This window comes from Primulina huaijiensis, chromosome 4, assembly GCF_012295235.1.
Source record: "Primulina huaijiensis isolate GDHJ02 chromosome 4, ASM1229523v2, whole genome shotgun sequence".
NCBI classification, from domain to species: Eukaryota; Viridiplantae; Streptophyta; class Magnoliopsida; order Lamiales; family Gesneriaceae; genus Primulina; species Primulina huaijiensis.
Genome location: NC_133309.1, coordinates 23,656,363 through 23,674,280, shown reverse-complemented (window position 1 = coordinate 23,674,280; position 17,918 = coordinate 23,656,363). Strand labels below are relative to the sequence as shown.

Here is a 17,918-nt window from a genome sequence, read left to right as displayed (position 1 = left end):
AATTCTGATTAAACACAAATTCACTATTTTACATCCTATTCTGATATTTTCATTATTTTTATTATCTGTCGGACAAAATAAATCCTAACATATATAATTTGATTTTTAGTTTATGAAATATTGATGATGGGTTTGTTTTTAAAAATATCTGGCCAATTATTTAAATAGGCACATTTTTTAGGCCAAAAAATCTATTAATTAAATTCTCAAAATATTAAACCTATTATTTAAACATGCCCATATGTTGAACTACTTTATTTTGATAATTATATTTTTGAAGCAAAATTTGTAATGCTATTATTATAGATTACAATGTTAAATGGTTTGATATTTATAACATGTAGTTTAGAAAATTTTAAATTATATTAAAGAATAAAGTAGGGTTCTTGTGAGATGGTATCACGAATGTTTATCTGTGAGACGCGTCAACCCTACCGATATTCATAATAAAAAGTAATGCTCTTAGCATAAAAGGTAATACTTTTTCATGAATGACCCAAATAAGAGATTCATCTCACAAAATACGGTCTGTGAGACAGTCTCACACAAGTTTTTACCTAAAAAATAATCAAAATATTTTTATTTCATTTTTTTTTTAAAATTGTTCATCCTAGAACCGAGTTTGGTTTTAAAGTAATAATGGGTCATAGCTTTTAATTAATAATAATTTTGTTTGATTTATAACTTTATAAACCGATAATATTAATTTGGTTCAAGTTTTTATCATAAACCTGAATAGTTCGATTTTGTCACTTTTAATATAAACTCATGGACTAACACAATATCCCGTCAACAAAACATGTTGTATTCTATTGATCGACTGTAGAAACTATTTGATATAAGAGCATGTATCTTGTGAGACGGTCCACGGATCTTTGTCTGTGAGACGTGTCAACCCTACCGATATTCACAATAAAAAGTAATATTCTTTGCATAAAAAATAATATTTTTCATGGATGACCCAAATAAGAGATTCGTTCACAAAATATGACCCGTGAGACCGTCTCACACAAGTTTTTATCATGATTATAATTGTCTTATTTGGCAATAGAGATATCAAAATATTTAAAATAGTTGAGGTCCATTCCGCCCCCTTGCGAATAAGATGCCAAGAAATTTGTCTCACTTGTGAGTTTTTCTAGTAGACTAAAAAAATAATCTATTCCCGATTGAAATTATCGAATTCGAGCTAAATTTAGTCATTTTAGAACTTTTTAAGAGCTGAATTTGAATCTAATTTTTTTTTTAATAGTATTGAATAATAATATTTTGTGAATATAATATATTATATAAATATATTTCGAAAAAAATTTAACCTTTTTTTGGAACAAGATTTCGAACAATTTGGAAATATTTTCGACTATTTCAAGCAAAACTCGAACAAAAAGATGTAATAGGGGTCAAATTCATAAATGCACCCAAGAAGTTGACATGAGAATGATATTCTCACCCTATCTATTTTGAGAATTTCTGTTTGGTAAAAATTTGTGTGAGACGGTCTCACGGGTCGTATTTGTGAGACGGATCTTTTATTTAGGTCATCCATAAAAAAATATTACTTTTTATGCTAAGATTATTACTTTTTGTTGTGAATATGAGTAGAGTTACCCGTGTATCAGTGAAACCTACTCTTTCTTTTTATACAAATCTACAGATCCATCGACCCCTGTCCGCAAATGTGTTTTCGTCGACACACGGGCTCCCACAACCCATTATAAATCCATAAAAATTCAATCTTTCAACATCCCACTTAAGAAAATTAAGAAAATTTCACGATAATTTAAAGGAGGAGATGGGGTTGTTTGATTTGGAGAAGCATTTTGCTTTCTACGGAGCTTATCATAGCAATCCCATCAATATACTGATCCATATGATATTTGTTTGGCCGATTCTGTTCACAGCTTCGGTTCTTCTATATTTCACGCCACCTTTGTTCAAGCTCTCTGCGATTCGATCACTTGACGATGGTTTCTTGATTTTCAATTACGGGTTCTTGTTCACTGTAATCTATGCCTTTTATTACGTTGGTTTAGATAAAAAGGCGGGTTCTTTGGCTGCGTTCTTGGTTGTTCTCTGTTGGATTGGCAGCAGCGCTCTTGCTCATAGCCTGGGGTTCTCTTTGGCTTGGAGGGTAATTCATTTTTTCTTCTTCTTTTATATGACTTTTTCTCGCGTCTCTGTATTAGAAGTGGTTAAGCTATTTCGAGAGCATCCCAGCTAGACTTGACTGTCACAGCTTTAAGCACCTCCATCAAGTGGTGCCATTCTGGAAAATTTTCTATCTTAATTCTCGTGTGGGATGACATGAAACAAAAGGGGAGAACTTCCTCTGTCCCCTGCTAATGTGTAAGTTTGAGAGTTTAACCCTCAAAAATAGATGTGGATTGGAGCAGCACAACGGAAATTTTATAGTTGTTCATCTCTGCTAAATGTTAATGAAAATTATGATGGGCTGTTTGAAATTCTTATGGATTTTGTGTTCCTACTCTGCTTGTCACCTGTCTAGAAAGATACTATGGTTTAGCCTCATGCATTTTTCCAAATTAAAGTTCAATTTATTGCTGATGATGACCATCATTGAACCAGGTTGTCCTTGCATCTCAATTACTGTGCTGGACTGTACAGTTCATAGGCCACGGTGTGTTTGAGGTAATTGTTTTGATCATGTGTCATTTATCATTAGCTTCCATCGTTCTTCTTGAGAAAATTATATGAATCTCGTTCTAGATATGTATGTCCAAATCAATCAAATTTATGAGATGAAAATCATAATTATTGAAGGCAGACTTGTGAAACTTAAACTTTTGACTACAAGAAATTTGAGGATTTTTACATCTGGAATATGCTTCTTCGATATATTTTGGTATTTACACAGGTGGTAGATGTAAGCATTTTATAGTTGATTCATACGCCAGAGTAAACATTTTAAAACCTTGTGTGAGCTAGGTGTATTTCTCTTCTGGTTTATCCATGAAACATTTTCTTTGTAATGGCATCAATTATTTTTAGAGAAGTTTTTGTTTGTTTGTTTTTTTAAAATTTTTATCTCAAGTGTAGAAACGAGCACCTGCTTTGCTGGACAATCTCGCACAAGCATTCCTCATGGCACCTTTCTTTGTATTACTAGAGGTAAACTTATTGGTTGTATTTGAATCTTTTGCAAAATTCACAGAATTTGTATTGGTATCCAGTGATTTTTTTTGTTCCATACTATTTTGTTGCTTGCAGGCTCTGCAGTCTTTCTTTGGATACGAGCCATACCCGGGATTTCATGCTAGAGTCAAGGCGGAGATTGATGCTGACATTAAAGAGTGGAAGGACGACAAACAGAAGAAAATTTCTTAACCTCAATGGTATCAGGTACCTGTTAATACTGAAAGTGCATGTTGCCAAGAAATGAATGTGTGCTTATGTCGAATCTTCATGTTCGCTGTTGCTACATTAAGATCAATGGTAGATATCATGTATCTGTATTTTCATTCTGACTCCGTGACTTGTAAACTTGAATCACATGGATGATGCTGGTTTTTGTCGTGTGAATACTTGCTCCCATTTTCGGATATACCAGGAGAGACACTTGCATTTATCGTAATCATAGAGAGGTGAAATGAGACTTAGTTTAACAATATTGTTGGGTTGATATAATAATATATTTTATGATGCAAAACTTTTATATCTAAACGTACACAAAGTATTCCAAACTCTATAAATTTCTCTGGATGTGAGTGTCATCACCGGATAAGTTGTCCCAAGAACCCATGTATACCAGACCCTAATTTATTTTTTAATATTTCTACAAGGAATGGGTGTCCCAACACAAACTGACAAGAATTCAAAAAAGATTAGCTAATAACTTGCATGTGGTTTGATATTGAAGCAAAATCCCGAAGAATTTGATTATACCGTTTTGTCCAAAGCATGACGGGCTCCATGAGCTGAGTGTTCAAGAAGCTCGATATCTCAGGTACAGCTCTGTATTTAACCAATGAAGTAGATGGCGATGCTGTGAGCTTCTCTATGGAAACACCAATTTCACATTACAGATTTCATACTACTGAAATGAATTGAACAAGGGCTTGATATTACTGAAACAGAGCTCAACCAAGGTATGCACGGTCAACGGAAATGGAGTCCCAATAACAAAGCAAAGCAAGAAACAAGCATATCTAATGCCTGTTCACTTGCTACATAAAATCTTTGTCCCCTTCAAAATAACAGGGTGCATAAAAGGAATTCAAAGCTTAATGTGTAATGGCTTGTAGGCTTGGTGATCTGCTTTGGAATCCTTTTCTGATGTTCAATGGAGACGATTTGCCTAAAATGCAATGGAAAGATGGATCCAAGCAACGCTTGAGTGAAGAACATTGCTTTGGTCAATTCAAACCTTGTAAACATCATCCCTTTACATGGATTATATTGAAGGCAGTCATCGCGGTACAGATGTTGAATTTGCTGTCATCATTTTTCTTATTTGCCTGGTTTTTCAGTTGCTTCCTTCACATTCTTTTCAATTTCTTTTCTCTCCAAAAGCAATGGCAACTAAAAGCTCCATTCTTGGGATCTTTCGGTTACTCCGTCACCATATGAAATGAATATCGATATACTGTATATCTTATCAGGAAGTATCACCATTCTGTTTTTTAATATTTCATCCTTTTTCTCAGTAAAATTCTTGCCCGCCTAACATGAAAGATCGAGTAACAGATTCGTTTGTAGGATCCATGCCGGCCAGAATTCGATAATTCATCAGTACACTTCAGAGCGGATGCAAAATCACCCATCCCCCCTGATAACTCCTATTCAGTAACTTGTATAAGAATGCATTTGGCAGCATACCCAACTTCAGCATATCTGCTTGCAGTATCATAGCATCAAATACTAACCTCACTAATTAATGACATATAATATTAGTTTTTAAAATATAAAATAATAAAAACATATAATGATTATAATCACACCAATACAATTGAACAATATATAAAAAAAATTTATTTGATATCAAATTATAATTTAGATTAAATTTAATATACACGCGTGCCAAAAATCGCAGTTTTCGTAGTCTTGGTAGTTTTTATCTTTTAAAGTCGTTACACTGCTTATTTGTATCTAAGTTCTTACGCATGTTTTTATCTATTTTTAAATTCATTAAACTGATTATCCGTATCTAAACTCTTTGTCGAATATTGTATGATTGGTGCTTTTGCGACTTTACACATTCAAAATAATTTAAATAAATATATACAATTGTCTTGATCTAATCTCTTATCACATATTGTTTTTGGTTATAAGCAAAAAAATTATTTTTTGTCTATGAATTTTTTTTTTCAAAGAGAATATAAACTTCACAAACTACATAAAACTCTTACACATATTTTTGTTGAATAAAAAATGAAAAGTAAGCACTCTTTCAAATTACATTTTGTAATTCTCTAATAAATTATACTTTCCAAGAATATAAAAGCAATAAAGTTTTTGAGTTTGAGGCAACTCAAATACACCACTATAATATTTAATTTATGGATTAATTTTTCTTACTATGGATGATTTATCACCAATCACATTAATTTATTTTCAATTAATAATGAATCCCTTAAAAGGTTGTCTTAAAGTGGTGAAATAAATGTTTCAAATGATTTATTTTCACCATATATATACATACATTATATATATATATATATGTGTGTGTGTGTGTGTGTATACACACCTTTTCAAGATTATTGAAATAGAATTTGGGTAAGCTCTTAGTTAATGCAAATTTCCACAATCTATGAAATGAAGTTTATGTAAATTCTTATCCAAACCATGAGTGATAAAACAAAGGGAAAAAAAACATTCCTCGCTAATTAAAGATTTCTCGCGTAGAGACGAGCTTGAAATTTTGCGAAACCCAAAAATCATATAGAAATTTGACTACATATTTGAAAAAAACCCAAAAAAGAAAGAAAACTTATTAATTTGGATGGAGAGAGTATTAATTGCATTATTACTTATCCCATTCATACACAAAAAGTGGGAGATTTTTATAATTAATGACCCTCTAATACTCATTCAAAAACAGTGGAAAAGAATTAAATTTTATAGAACCGAAATAAATNAGAAGAAACTCGTCTGAATTTCCAATTCAATTAGTACAAAAATACTCTGGATTAAGTGTTCATTTTATTATTAATAATTATGAATATCTCCATCGTTGAAGCTGCCAAACAGGTACATAATTTTTTTCCTTTGAACTTTGAATCGTTAAAATGTTTTTTTTGTCGTCGTCTGATGTAAAACCACGATTTTATCGTTTTCTAATTAATTATAGTCTTATATTCTTCGTTAAATTGATGTACTACGTGATTTCGAATGTACAGTTTGAGTCGATAATCTAAAATTTATTTTAAGAAAAGTGGAGTAAGATAATTACTTTAAGCGCGTATGATTGATAATTGGTTCATAATAACATAAAGTAAATGGCTGATTATTGAATTATTATTGTTATATTTTTTTGAATATATAAATCTACAGAGGAAAAATTAATTATGAGATTTGATATTATGATAAATGTTGATTTGTTAATAAATTTTTAGCATTAATTAAATCAACGTTGTTTATTTCTTTTTATAGGTCGAGAATGCTGTTGAACGTAACGACGACGTTCCACAATGGCTCTACGGATTTCTATCGAAGACGTTCTTCGATAAATGTCGATCCCATGAAGCCCAAAAGAACGACTTGAACAGGTACTGCATCACTTGCGACGCGATCATTTGCAAGTTCTGCATAATTTCCGACAAGCACGACGAGCACGACTTGCTCACGATCTACCGTCACGTCTACCAAGACGTCGTCCCTCTCGATCAAATGAACAACCATATCAACTGCAAGAGGATCCAGGTATTTAAATAAGATGTACAATAGCCAGATTCGTCCGGTAAGGTGGTCTGTTTTGACTTGATACGATAAGTTGGGGTTTTCCTGTATTTTAACCATAACAGTTAGAATGCTGATATAATGTCTGATATTGTTGACATGACGCTGATGTTGTTGATGTGCTCGATACCACGAGTAAATCATGACAGCTTAAAAATACTAAAATAGGGCAACTTATAGGATGATTTTGGTTAGTTTGCTTATAATTAAGGATGTGTTTATAATGTAATAAATATTTATTTTTCCTTAAAACTATATATATTTTTTATTAGTATATAATTAATTTTTAATTTTCTTGTAATTTGTAGCCATATAAATGTAACAAAAAATGGGTGGTGTCTTTGACTCCACTCCCACACAATGGGTCTGGTGCACTGATTGAAGGGGATGGAGCTTGCATTGTTTGCCGCAGAAAGTTGACCGAGCCCGGACGCTTTCGTTTCTGCTCTATAGCTTGCAAGGTATTTATTCGCAATAATACTTAAAGTGTCGCGAGTTGTGACATACACGATACATATGATCACTTGTATTAAACGATAATCTTAGAGTTATAAAAAAGTTTCATTAGTCTGCTAAAAATTAGTTTATACAGCAATTTTAACGTTAATTAATAATATATATAATATAATAAGTGGTCAAATTCTTTAAATTTTGACTGATTTAGTAAAAAATTATTGAAATATTTTTACAAAACTAATTTTTTAAAATCTTGACTCAACCTTTGGGAATTATATTTGAAGAATGATTCATTATGATCCAGCTTGAAGCATATACCGGTGGAGAGACTGTTACGATTTCACGTCGTGAGTCTAGAGAGGGAACATCTTCCGGGAGAGCGGCGGCGACGACTAGGGAACCCCAAAATGGAAGTTACCGGAGGCGGAGCAGGAAAGGAGTGCCTCATAGGTCCCCTTCAAGATGATATGGCTGGATTTAATAATTTAAATTAATAAAACTTTTTATATTTGTGTTGCTTTATTGTTACAATAATGACTTTCTTTTGTCTATTGATCTGTTTTACAATAAAAATGGTATATTTATTTGTCCAAATTTGATATCATCTAAAATTCGCTAATTTCACTTGTTTAAATCTTAAAACCTCAACTATCGTCGGACTCATGGCGAATTCCGTCTCTAATACAATTTTTTTTGTAGTGTAAAATCTCGTCGGGCTCATGGAAAATTCATTAATCTTGTTCATTCGCCCGTTTAAAATCAAAATAACATATTTTTTTGTTCAAATTTTGCATAGGAAAATTAACAAAATTTATAGAAAAGAGAATTGGCCGTGTTTGGATTATATGTTTATTAGTTATGCGTAGGTGAAAAAGGGTTAAAAAACATTGAGGTTGCATTTGGATTAATGAATTTCAATTGTATTTTTTTTAACTAATTTTAGAGAAATAAGACAGTACACTTCAAATTCACCCTTTGTATGTTTATATAGTGTTTCATGTTAATGATGATAAATTTTAAATTCAATCGATAATGAAGATATTTAAAATTCATTATCTTTTGTCTAATTAAAGTGTAAATAAATAAGATATGCATTTAATATCTCATCTATTATTTCATTATTAACAAGAAAACTATAATCGAAATTCATGAATTACAAATACATCCATCAAATGCATCTGAGGTCATTTGACAACACTAACTCGGGATGTGAAAAATGTCGAGAATAGAGAGCGGAAAAAAAGGAAAAAAGGAATGGGTGGCTAGAAAGGCACACCTTCATTATGTATTGGAAACAAAGCAAGAAATTTCATCATATGATTGAAAAAGCATACTGTTGGCTCAAGAATTTTTATGTTTAGATGTTAACAAATAATTGAGACAAAATTGACTTAATCTAACTAATCTAGTCGAACAAAACTGATACTGTCCCAAACTGAAATATCTCTTATCAGATTATCAGTTTTCTTCATTCAATTTCAAGGCTTTCATTTATCTGAATGAAACTCAGCCAGTCGAGCATGTCTTGAAAAGAATTGTATCTGATAATTTAAAGATTTTTAAGTGCTAAGACAATATTGTATTTCACTACATTTGAATATCAGTTTGCATACCATCTATTATCAATTGAGGTATATTAAGAGTTTCAATTTGGCAGCGTGTAAGTCCAAACTGAACTAGGATCTTGCAAATCAATTGTATTATCCAAAGTCTTCTAATGTGAACCTTCCAAAAAGAAGAAGAGACGACATATGAATTTGTGTATCTGAACATCCAGAAACATACATGTGCATTGTCCGCTCTCAGTTTACTGAGACAACCTTATTTGTAATTTGTTCTAATATGTCAGTTTGGCTTATTTATGCACTTATTTGTTAGTCAACCGACATCGACACTCGAGAACATATAAATTAGCTGCCAACCTAGCTAAATTAATCATAACAAATAAAATTGCATCAAGTGTTTATTCAACCTCCTGCTAACAAGACTTCAACCGATCCTACACATGCATCTACTATCCACCTGAAAAATTCATATAACAGATAAAAAAAATATTTGCATGCACACACAACTACACAAGTAAATACTTATATCAAACTCGGTATCATTCTCCACAAAAGTAAACCTTCTCACAAATTTCATTAGGGTAAGGAAAATACCATGTGTGCCCACAGGCTCCTTGATGCGACCACTACGACCAGATTTTGTCCACGACCACGTTTTGTCCAAACTTCAACAGGCTACAAACAAACAAAAAATCATTGAGAACAAAAACCATTACACAAATAAATTTTCGAATAAATTTAAACTTCATTGGGTATATTAAATTCTACAGATTTCCTAACATTTTGTGTTAGAACGTTGAAGAAAATTCTAGATAAATATTAGCATTTTAGGTAGAATATTGAAGAGAACTCTAGATAAATATTATTCTCCGTTAGATCAAAATTTGACTGTACAATCCAAACTATTGGTTAAGGAGTAGCCACAAGTTTAAATAGGGTTCTTGTAGGTAAGTTTGTATCAAGTCAAAAAAATTCTTAGTTCAAAACATATTCACAGTTACATCAGATGCGTATTTTTGGATCATGTTGGACTAAGCAGAAGATCTTCGATTCATTCCCACTTGACAATCTTTTGTCGATTTCAAGCGCGGAAACCATTGTTGGGGTCACTTTGGATCCATCGTGAAATTCATTTAATGGGTAAAAAGTACTATTAATTTGCATGTACACACCATAGATACGTATATAATAGATACATATATAATCTCAATGTTGAAAATAATATTTTCCACAAAAGTAGATCAATCTTGAACTCAACATCATTTTCCACAAAAGTGAACCTTCTCCGTGCCGACTACATTTTGTCCAAATTTCAACAGGATTCAATCAACATAAAGATCATTGGGAAAATAATTACCCACGAAATTATTTGTTATGCTCTAATATCTTCATTGTTCACATACTTACTAGGAGTGAATATGCACTGGCAATGACTATCCGCTAACAGGCACTGGAAATTACATATTTTCTATTGCAAATTAATTAATTTGATATTTTATAACAATAAATTGAAAAGGATAACCAGATACTTTTTACTACTTGCACAGCCTAATTCAATCATCACATCAAACAACATACTATTCGAAAAAAGATTGCTCAAAACAAATGGTAAGAATTGGAAATAATGATTAATCAGATTAAGTAGAAAATTGAATGAACATAATAATACAAATTAATTAAGCATTGTAGTTTGTGTCTGACACAATTGACCAATAATTTAATTCTAAACTAGCCTTTTGTAACCCAATGCCTCTTATGCTCCACAATGAGAATCCACATATTTGCTCCATCAAAGAAGCCAAGTGTGTGAGAAGTAAGATCGCATATCCGATCTTCCGAGTAGCTCTCTTGAGTGAGACCATGTTACCATTTGTCACACTTCTGCCAAGGATGACTTCAACCAATGGTGAAGTATAGCTCTTTCTTTTGATCACGTATCATGAGAATGGATGTAATGCCATCAATGTCCAAACTATCATGTAGCTAGTCGGGTGGAAGCCTCTTACTCTCGCCTCCATTAGCACTTGTCGCGGGCCCTTGCTATGTTGCGCACATTCCAACTTCCTTGATTGTCTCTGAGCTTCTTGAACAACCTGGTTGACGTCAACATTTGCTGCTACATGTCGACCCTCAAAGTCATCGACAAGTTTCACGTATTTTCACGTTTTCTTGCAATCCTCGATTCTTGATTTATCTGTGCAACATGTGTCAGTTGACTCGGGTTTTTTTTTGTTTGTTGCAGGAGGTTATTTGAATCGTAAGCTTCCTACGCCCTGTACAATATATTTTCACCGAAATACGTCTATATAACGGATGTTCGGATGATGAACCACTACCTAAGCTCAGCTTATATCATAAACAAAAATCGTCAGAAACTTTATGGCATTATCCAATTTTTTTTACAAGAACTCCATTTAATTTCACTCACAAGAGCCCAAAAAAATTTGGTAATAAGATATATTATTCTCTCTCCAGGGCTTGGAGGAGAGAGATTTAATGTGTGAAGCATAGACCAGATGTTGATAGAATTAAATAGATTATAAACATAATCGAGTGTAGAAAACATAATGAGAATAGAACTTCAAAGGCTGTATCAAAACCCTAAACCAATAAAAAGAGAATCAATGCAATTGGCTTGGAATTCAGAGTTGTGATTTGGGAGAAAATAAAAAGTATTGAAAATCACATATTTTATTACTTTTTCATTAGATAGAAAACTTAATTTCTTTAAATTAATCATAATGTCCAATAAAAAGAAAATATGGAGCTTAAAAACCTTAGTATATTAAAATAATATTTTATTTATCAAATTTATAATTTAAATATTTTCGTAAAATTATTCATATAAAAAGATCTTACACTAATCATTTTTTAAAATCTATTTTATATCAACATAAATTAAATAGAATTAAAATAATAACTTTAATTTTTAAAAAATATGAAGTTAATGACTAGAAGGTATATTATATATTTTGTAGAAATAATATAAATTAATATAAGACCTTAATTTTAATTTCAAATTTTTATTTATTTCACATTTTATTATCAATTTGTTCAATTAAAAATTTTGATACACCAAAATTATTAAATATTTCGAATTTAAAAAATTAACCAAATTTTTTATACCCCTAATAAAAATAATTGATGTATTGATCAAGAAAAGAAAAAAGAAAGTAATGGATGAGGGTAATCTTGTCAAAAAAATAATAAATAATTCAAGTGAAGTGCATTTAACAAAATATGAAATTTAAATATCATTCCAAAAAAAAAATTGATATTATTTAAGGCTTAAAAATCAATTGCAATTTTTTTATATTTCAAATCAAACGCAAAAAAAAGAGCTTTACTTAACAAGTGAAAATGTTAGCTTGTTTATGCATAAGGTCTTTAAAATAAATTTCTGAGTAGTTGTTTGACATTATAATTTTAATAAATGGGAATAAATTTTAGAGAAACTTTGTTATCAATTTCTGATTAGTTGTTAGAGCATTAATATTTACAGGTATTTTTCTTTATTTTAAAAGATAGAGATATAAATTTTAGCACGAGATAGTAATAAATATTAGTCCCTTTGTCAGATTTTGAGTATAAGTATATGAAATAAATGAATAACGTGAAGTATTTAAAGAATTTTTTTTGAATATTTTGTAAAAAATAAAATAAAGAAATTGGAATTGATATTAGAAAAAATCCACCCAAATTTGGAGTTTTATTCAATGCAAAGTGATTCACAAAATCAACACTTTGATTAGGAAACAAGAATTTCATAGTTGGATGATAATGAAAGTCATATATTTTTAAATAAAAATAAAAAGTCAGAGTTATTCGTAATCGACACCGATCGGACCTAACACAGTGAAACTCTTTCAGAACCTGTCTTTGTTGTTCACAAAACATGAACATAGAACTAAAGAATCGAACTCGTAATCATTTGAGTTAATATATGATGTTGGTTGAACGAAAGGTTTATTTAATTTTCAAGAAGAAAAAGTTTGTTTCACGTCATATTCGTGCACGTTTAATAAATTATCCAAATATAATATAATAATTAATTACGCGACATGAATTCCTTCGTAAAACATGAAATGCCACCTGTCCGGACTTGGGATGTAAACGAGTCGAGTGGAGCCAAGCTGAACAATATCAGGCTCGAGTTCAGCTCGTTTAGGATATAGGTTAGAGTTTTTATCATTAAATTCGAGTTCGGTTCGTTTGAAAGTTATTAAGCTCGCAAATACTTCGAGCTCGGTTCATTACTTCTTCGTTTACCATGATTAACGAGCATGACTCGAACTCGACTCGTTAAGCGATCTCATTTTCGAGCTTGTTAAACAAGCTCGTTTTAGAGCTCGTCGAACATTTTTAGCAAAAAATCCAAGTAGATATGTGAATTTAAGAGGTATGCTCATCATTTTATAACATTTCAATTTCTTGAATTCACTAAAATAGCCATGTGGGACAAAATTCATGGCCCTAAAAATAGGCAATCTCGAGCTCAGGCTCCCGAACGTGCTCGAGTTCGGATCGATAAAATTGTCTAGCTTGAGATCAAGCTTGACGAATGATCTCGAACGAGCTTTTTACCGAGCCGAGCTCTAAGTAGCTCGCGAGCGGTTTGATACGTTTACATCTCTCTGCCTGGTCCATCCAAATAAGGGTATAAACGAACCGAGCCGGTTCATGAGCTTTTTGATATAGATCGAAAAATATTTTATTCGTATTCGAGCTGAACTCGAACAATAAATAAATAAATTTCGAGCAATAATTCAAATACTTCGCGAACATGTTCGAATCTATTAAGCCGAACTTGAACTCAAACTTTAAACTAATTCGAACATTAAAATTTTCTTCATATTAGATTCAATTCAATTCGTTTACACCCTTAAATCCAAATATCCCCAACTCACCTGAGGCATGATACGACTGTACTCGATTCGAAATTAATCATTAATGCATTTGAATTTTAACATAATTGTCATTGAATATTCATGTGACATCAATCAAATGCGTATAAATGTAATTTAATAAATATTTGAATAAAATATTTTTTAAGGATGTAAGCTTTTAAAGTATTTTAAGCTACTTAAAAAACAGAAATATAAATTCAAATATGTAACTATTTTTTTTATATTTTAATACTTATTATAAAAATATTGTTTAATAAAGTAAATGATAAATAAGAAAACCTCATTTTTAATCTTTCACATGGATTAGATATATTAAAAAAAATTTACAATAAAATCTAATCTGTAATATTTCATATATAAAATACCCATTAAAATAAATTTTATCCACAAAATAGTCTTACTAAATTTCCAAATAAAAATCCCTCCAACTTTACTAAATTTTCATATAAAAATCCCAACCATTATTTGATACTCTTTTCCTAATCTCATTTTTAATTAAAAAATATATATATTTTTTAAAAAAATTCTAAAGTAATGTTTAAGTTGCATTTGGATGAAAAGAAATAACTGGATTTGATTTCAACATTACATTACATATTTTAATCAATCCAATTTTGAGAATTATATTCATTTTATAATGAACTTATTAATTTCAAATATATTTGATTTTCCCTTTTACTTAAAATTGTTTTTCTAATATCGATGACTTATAAATTATAACTTATCTGAGATCAATATATCGAGTTTGGAATGATTTCTGATATATGATCGAATAAATTTCTACCTTAAAACTTAAAAGAAATGTTTTTCTGAGGATTATTATTAAAAATAGAACATTTAAAAATTTTATAAATTATTTATGCCAACAAATTTTATCCATAAACTCCTTATCCAAGAAGCTATGCGGTGAAACGAAGTTGCACAGGAGAACAAAAAAACAGCAGCATCATGCGGTAAAATCTTATCCACGAATTCCACCGGAAAGAATCCTAGAAACAAGCGAGGAAATTACAGCCCATTTTGCCATACCTTAATTACAGGAGAAATGTGGATAAATGCAATGAAGAGATGAATAATTGCAAATATTTGGAGCCCCCTTTTCTCTTTGAATCACTCTCTCTCTCAGATACAGCAGCCAAGATTCCATTTTCTCAACCTTTTTATTTGGCCTTGTGTCTTTGAAAATTTCAAGAAGACAAAACCACAAACCCCTTTTTCCAAAGTTGCCCAACCACTTTTCTTCCGAGTGAAAAGAAACGATTTTTTCTTCTTGTTTCTTGGCATTCTTTTTCTTGTAGTATTTGTGGGTCTTGCTTTGATTTCTGTTTTCTGGGTTTCTTGTGCTTGTTTTTATAGGATAGGCACAAAAAGATACGGTTTTGATTCAGAAAGAGAGGATATATTTTTGTTTGTTGTATTTGTTCGATTCGGCTGGCTTGCAACGTTAAAAGGTTGCTAAATCTTGAAGATGTCTTGCTTGAAGGGTGGGTTTTCTGTTTCTGGGGCTGGTGAAGCCATATTCAAGAACAGAGCACAAGGGTCTTTTCGGGTTTGTTCTTCCATTGGAACTCTGCAATTCAAGGAATCTAATTTCAATGATTTTTGGAGGAAGGCCCTTGATGTGTCCGACCGGAAAAGTATGAGCAATTTGACCATTAATGCTCCTACAAATTATGAACCCATCAATGTGAGGATTTTTATGTTTAAGCACAAAATGTTATCCAGTTTTGTCTTTATTATTCTGATTTTTTTTCCTTCTATTTTTGGGGTATTTTAGGCTCAACCATCTGTTTGTATCGGCAAAGCTCAGAGATGGTGGGAAAATTCCCTTCAGCCAAACATGCTGGAGATCAACTCTGCACAAGAACTTGTTGATTGTTTGTCAATTGCTGGCGAAAGATTGGTGATACTTGATTTTTATTCCCCTGGTTGTGGAGGCTGCAAAGCTTTGCATCCTAAGGTAAATTTACCTATCCTCTGATCAAATTCTTGGGTCATTGTTATCGGTATATTTTGATTTTTTTGAGCATTAGATTAATAATAACTCGATTTTTGCAGATCTGTCAACTTGCTGAAATGAACCCAGATTCGATATTTCTCCAGGTTAATTTTGAACAACATAAGATCATGTGCCGTATCCTTCATGTTCATGTCTTGCCCTTCTTTAGATTCTATAGAGGTGCAGATGGGAGAATGTGTAGCTTCAGCTGTACCAATGCAACTGTAAGTGATCTGAATCATTTTGTTTGAGAATCTTGCTTTTGGATTAATCAAGAATCTGAATTTGTAGTTTTTCTTGTGTATTGGGACTTTTGATCTAAGATTCAATTCCTGAATCAGAGTGAAGAATCTGGATTATGGGTCCTGTATGTTGGGATCTGATATACAAGATTTAGTTTTGGGTTAAATCAAGATTGGGATTTGAATTTGTTTTTCCCTTTTGTGGATTGTTTTTTGTCATCCAAGATCTAGTTCTTGGATAAATCTGGATTTTGATTTGTGTTTTGTTCTTGTGTGTTGAGATTTCATATCCAAGATTCATTTTTTGAATGTGAATCATTTGGATTTGTGGATTATTCTCTTGAGTTGGGGATCTGATAATAACCAAGATAATGTGGATTTGTCGGTTGCTCTTGCACATTTGGATTTCCTTATCCACTTTTGATAATTTAAATAAACCAGTACTGCTGTAAATGCTGTTTTTTTTTGTTGTGTATAGAGATTTGATATCCAAAATCTAATATTTGAATGCAGATCAAGAAATTCAAAGATGCACTAGCTAAACACGGGACTGATCGTTGCAGTCTCGGTCCGGCTCAAGGTTTAAACGAATCGGAGCTCTTGGCCTTGGCCTCGAATGGTTTGATATCAAAGAGTTTGTTACCAAATCCAACTGAGAACGATAACCTTGAAAGTTTGGTGCTTGAAGAAACCGGTGCACCGTTTGCATTGGCATAGAAATGAGAATCAGACAAGGGAAACTCTATGTTCATTGCTTAGAGCTGGAGACTATTTTGGGATATCTTTTTAATCTTATCCTATCTTTTCCATATGTAAATTGGCCATCTGTTTTTTTTCCTTCTCAAGCAAAGGGTCTGGTTCTTGAGATATAATTCCGGCGACTCGTCGATTTCGGTGTCGTTGATTTCTGTATAATGGATTTAGTAAGACCATTAATGGCTATTTGTGAACTTATTGGAGTTCCGTTACCGAGTCGTGGTTTTTCTTTTTGGTCGGGAATGTGTTTCTCAGACCCGAGATCTCGTCTTGTTTGGACTCCGGGCGAATACGAAGAACATGGATAAAACGCTATCCATCGATGAATTTTAGGTGATGCATCAAAATTTGGATCAAGGGTTTAAACTGCATAATCTCTCAATTATCCGGACTATGAGATGTGTAAGTTTTGTGTGGGACGATCGGTTTTATAATTATGAGATGAGTCGATCCGATCTATAACTATAATGAATATTAATTTTTTTACAAAAAAAGTAATATGGTTTTATAAGTTGTATCATTTCAAAATTTATGTCGTAAAATTAAATAATAAGATTGTATAAAGTGAGTTTTTGTTTTATTCTATATATAATAAGCAAAATTTATGGTGACGTGACCAACTACCATTTTGTATATCCTTTCATCTTTGTATTCAATTTCTTGATTTCATTTTCAAGTTAGTATTATTTAATATCATTATATAAATTATTTAATATAATAATAATATAATAATAAATAAAAAAAAAAGAAGTGCACAGAGAGATCATGTGAAACTACTTAGGTCACGCATGAAGTTTCGTGTGACCAAGAACAAAACAAATAATACATGACTCACATATGTACATGTACCTCTTTTTAGTGGTTATACAACGTTAAAGGATTTCGAAGTTTAAAATTCTAATCGGATGACTCAATTGTTCATGTCTCCGACAATTGATTCGTCGATCATAATATATCTTGTATATACAAAAGCAAAACTTTATCAAACATAGATATTGATATGCAGTTAATTCAAAATCTTACCGTTAGGATCGACTAATCTTTAGATCTAAAGATTTTCAGACTCTTATATGTAGTA

General features: G+C 31.5%; 3 protein-coding genes across 5 annotated transcripts; all 3 read left to right on the top strand.

Annotated features, from left to right (window-relative positions):
- Positions 1-1,637: 1,637 nt before the first annotated feature.
- Positions 1,638-4,044, top strand: LOC140975563 (2-hydroxy-palmitic acid dioxygenase MPO1-like). Of its 3 annotated transcripts, XM_073439325.1 has the most exons (5): positions 1,638-2,131; positions 2,587-2,649; positions 3,058-3,129; positions 3,229-3,360; positions 3,918-4,044. In XM_073439325.1, exons 1-4 carry the CDS (start codon positions 1,793-1,795, stop codon positions 3,343-3,345), a joined length of 591 nt encoding a protein of 196 aa, XP_073295426.1. In that variant the 5' UTR covers positions 1,638-1,792; the 3' UTR covers positions 3,346-3,360; positions 3,918-4,044. The 3 variants fall into 3 exon arrangements, with proteins under 3 accessions (XP_073295426.1, XP_073295425.1, XP_073295427.1); XM_073439324.1 differs by lacking the exon at positions 3,918-4,044 and having other exon boundaries at positions 3,229-3,562; XM_073439326.1 differs by lacking the exons at positions 2,587-2,649; positions 3,918-4,044 and having other exon boundaries at positions 3,229-3,562.
- A 207-nt stretch (positions 4,045-4,251) lies between these two features.
- Positions 4,252-7,837, top strand: LOC140975006 (uncharacterized). Its single transcript, XM_073438497.1, has 4 exons — positions 4,252-4,434; positions 6,610-6,879; positions 7,224-7,376; positions 7,676-7,837. The coding sequence occupies exons 1-4, from the start codon at positions 4,252-4,254 to the stop codon at positions 7,835-7,837; spliced, it is 768 nt and encodes a 255-aa protein (XP_073294598.1).
- A 6,974-nt stretch (positions 7,838-14,811) lies between these two features.
- Positions 14,812-17,048, top strand: LOC140975562 (thioredoxin-like 1-2, chloroplastic). The gene is made up of 4 exons (XM_073439323.1): positions 14,812-15,530; positions 15,621-15,803; positions 15,902-16,066; positions 16,598-17,048. The coding sequence occupies exons 1-4, from the start codon at positions 15,312-15,314 to the stop codon at positions 16,799-16,801; spliced, it is 771 nt and encodes a 256-aa protein (XP_073295424.1). The 5' UTR covers positions 14,812-15,311; the 3' UTR covers positions 16,802-17,048.
- The last annotated feature ends 870 nt before the right edge of the window (positions 17,049-17,918 follow it).

Bases quoted from the DNA above. Each gene is read 5' to 3' on its own strand.
- LOC140975563 (XM_073439325.1), top strand. From the start codon at position 1,793: ATGGGGTTGTTTGATTTGGAGAAGCATTTTGCTTTCTACGGAGCTTAT. The intron at 2,650-3,057 runs GTAATTGTTTTG...TCTCAAGTGTAG, and splicing joins TAGGCCACGGTGTGTTTGAG to AAACGAGCACCTGCTTTGCT. The intron at 3,130-3,228 runs GTAAACTTATTG...TGTTGCTTGCAG, and splicing joins CTTTCTTTGTATTACTAGAG to GCTCTGCAGTCTTTCTTTGG.
- LOC140975006 (XM_073438497.1), top strand. From the start codon at position 4,252: ATGGCTTGTAGGCTTGGTGATCTGCTTTGGAATCCTTTTCTGATGTTC. The intron at 4,435-6,609 runs GTACAGATGTTG...TTCTTTTTATAG, and splicing joins TATTGAAGGCAGTCATCGCG to GTCGAGAATGCTGTTGAACG. The intron at 6,880-7,223 runs GTATTTAAATAA...TGTAATTTGTAG, and splicing joins TCAACTGCAAGAGGATCCAG to CCATATAAATGTAACAAAAA.
- LOC140975562 (XM_073439323.1), top strand. From the start codon at position 15,312: ATGTCTTGCTTGAAGGGTGGGTTTTCTGTTTCTGGGGCTGGTGAAGCC. The intron at 15,804-15,901 runs GTAAATTTACCT...CGATTTTTGCAG, and splicing joins GCAAAGCTTTGCATCCTAAG to ATCTGTCAACTTGCTGAAAT. The intron at 16,067-16,597 runs GTAAGTGATCTG...ATTTGAATGCAG, and splicing joins TCAGCTGTACCAATGCAACT to ATCAAGAAATTCAAAGATGC.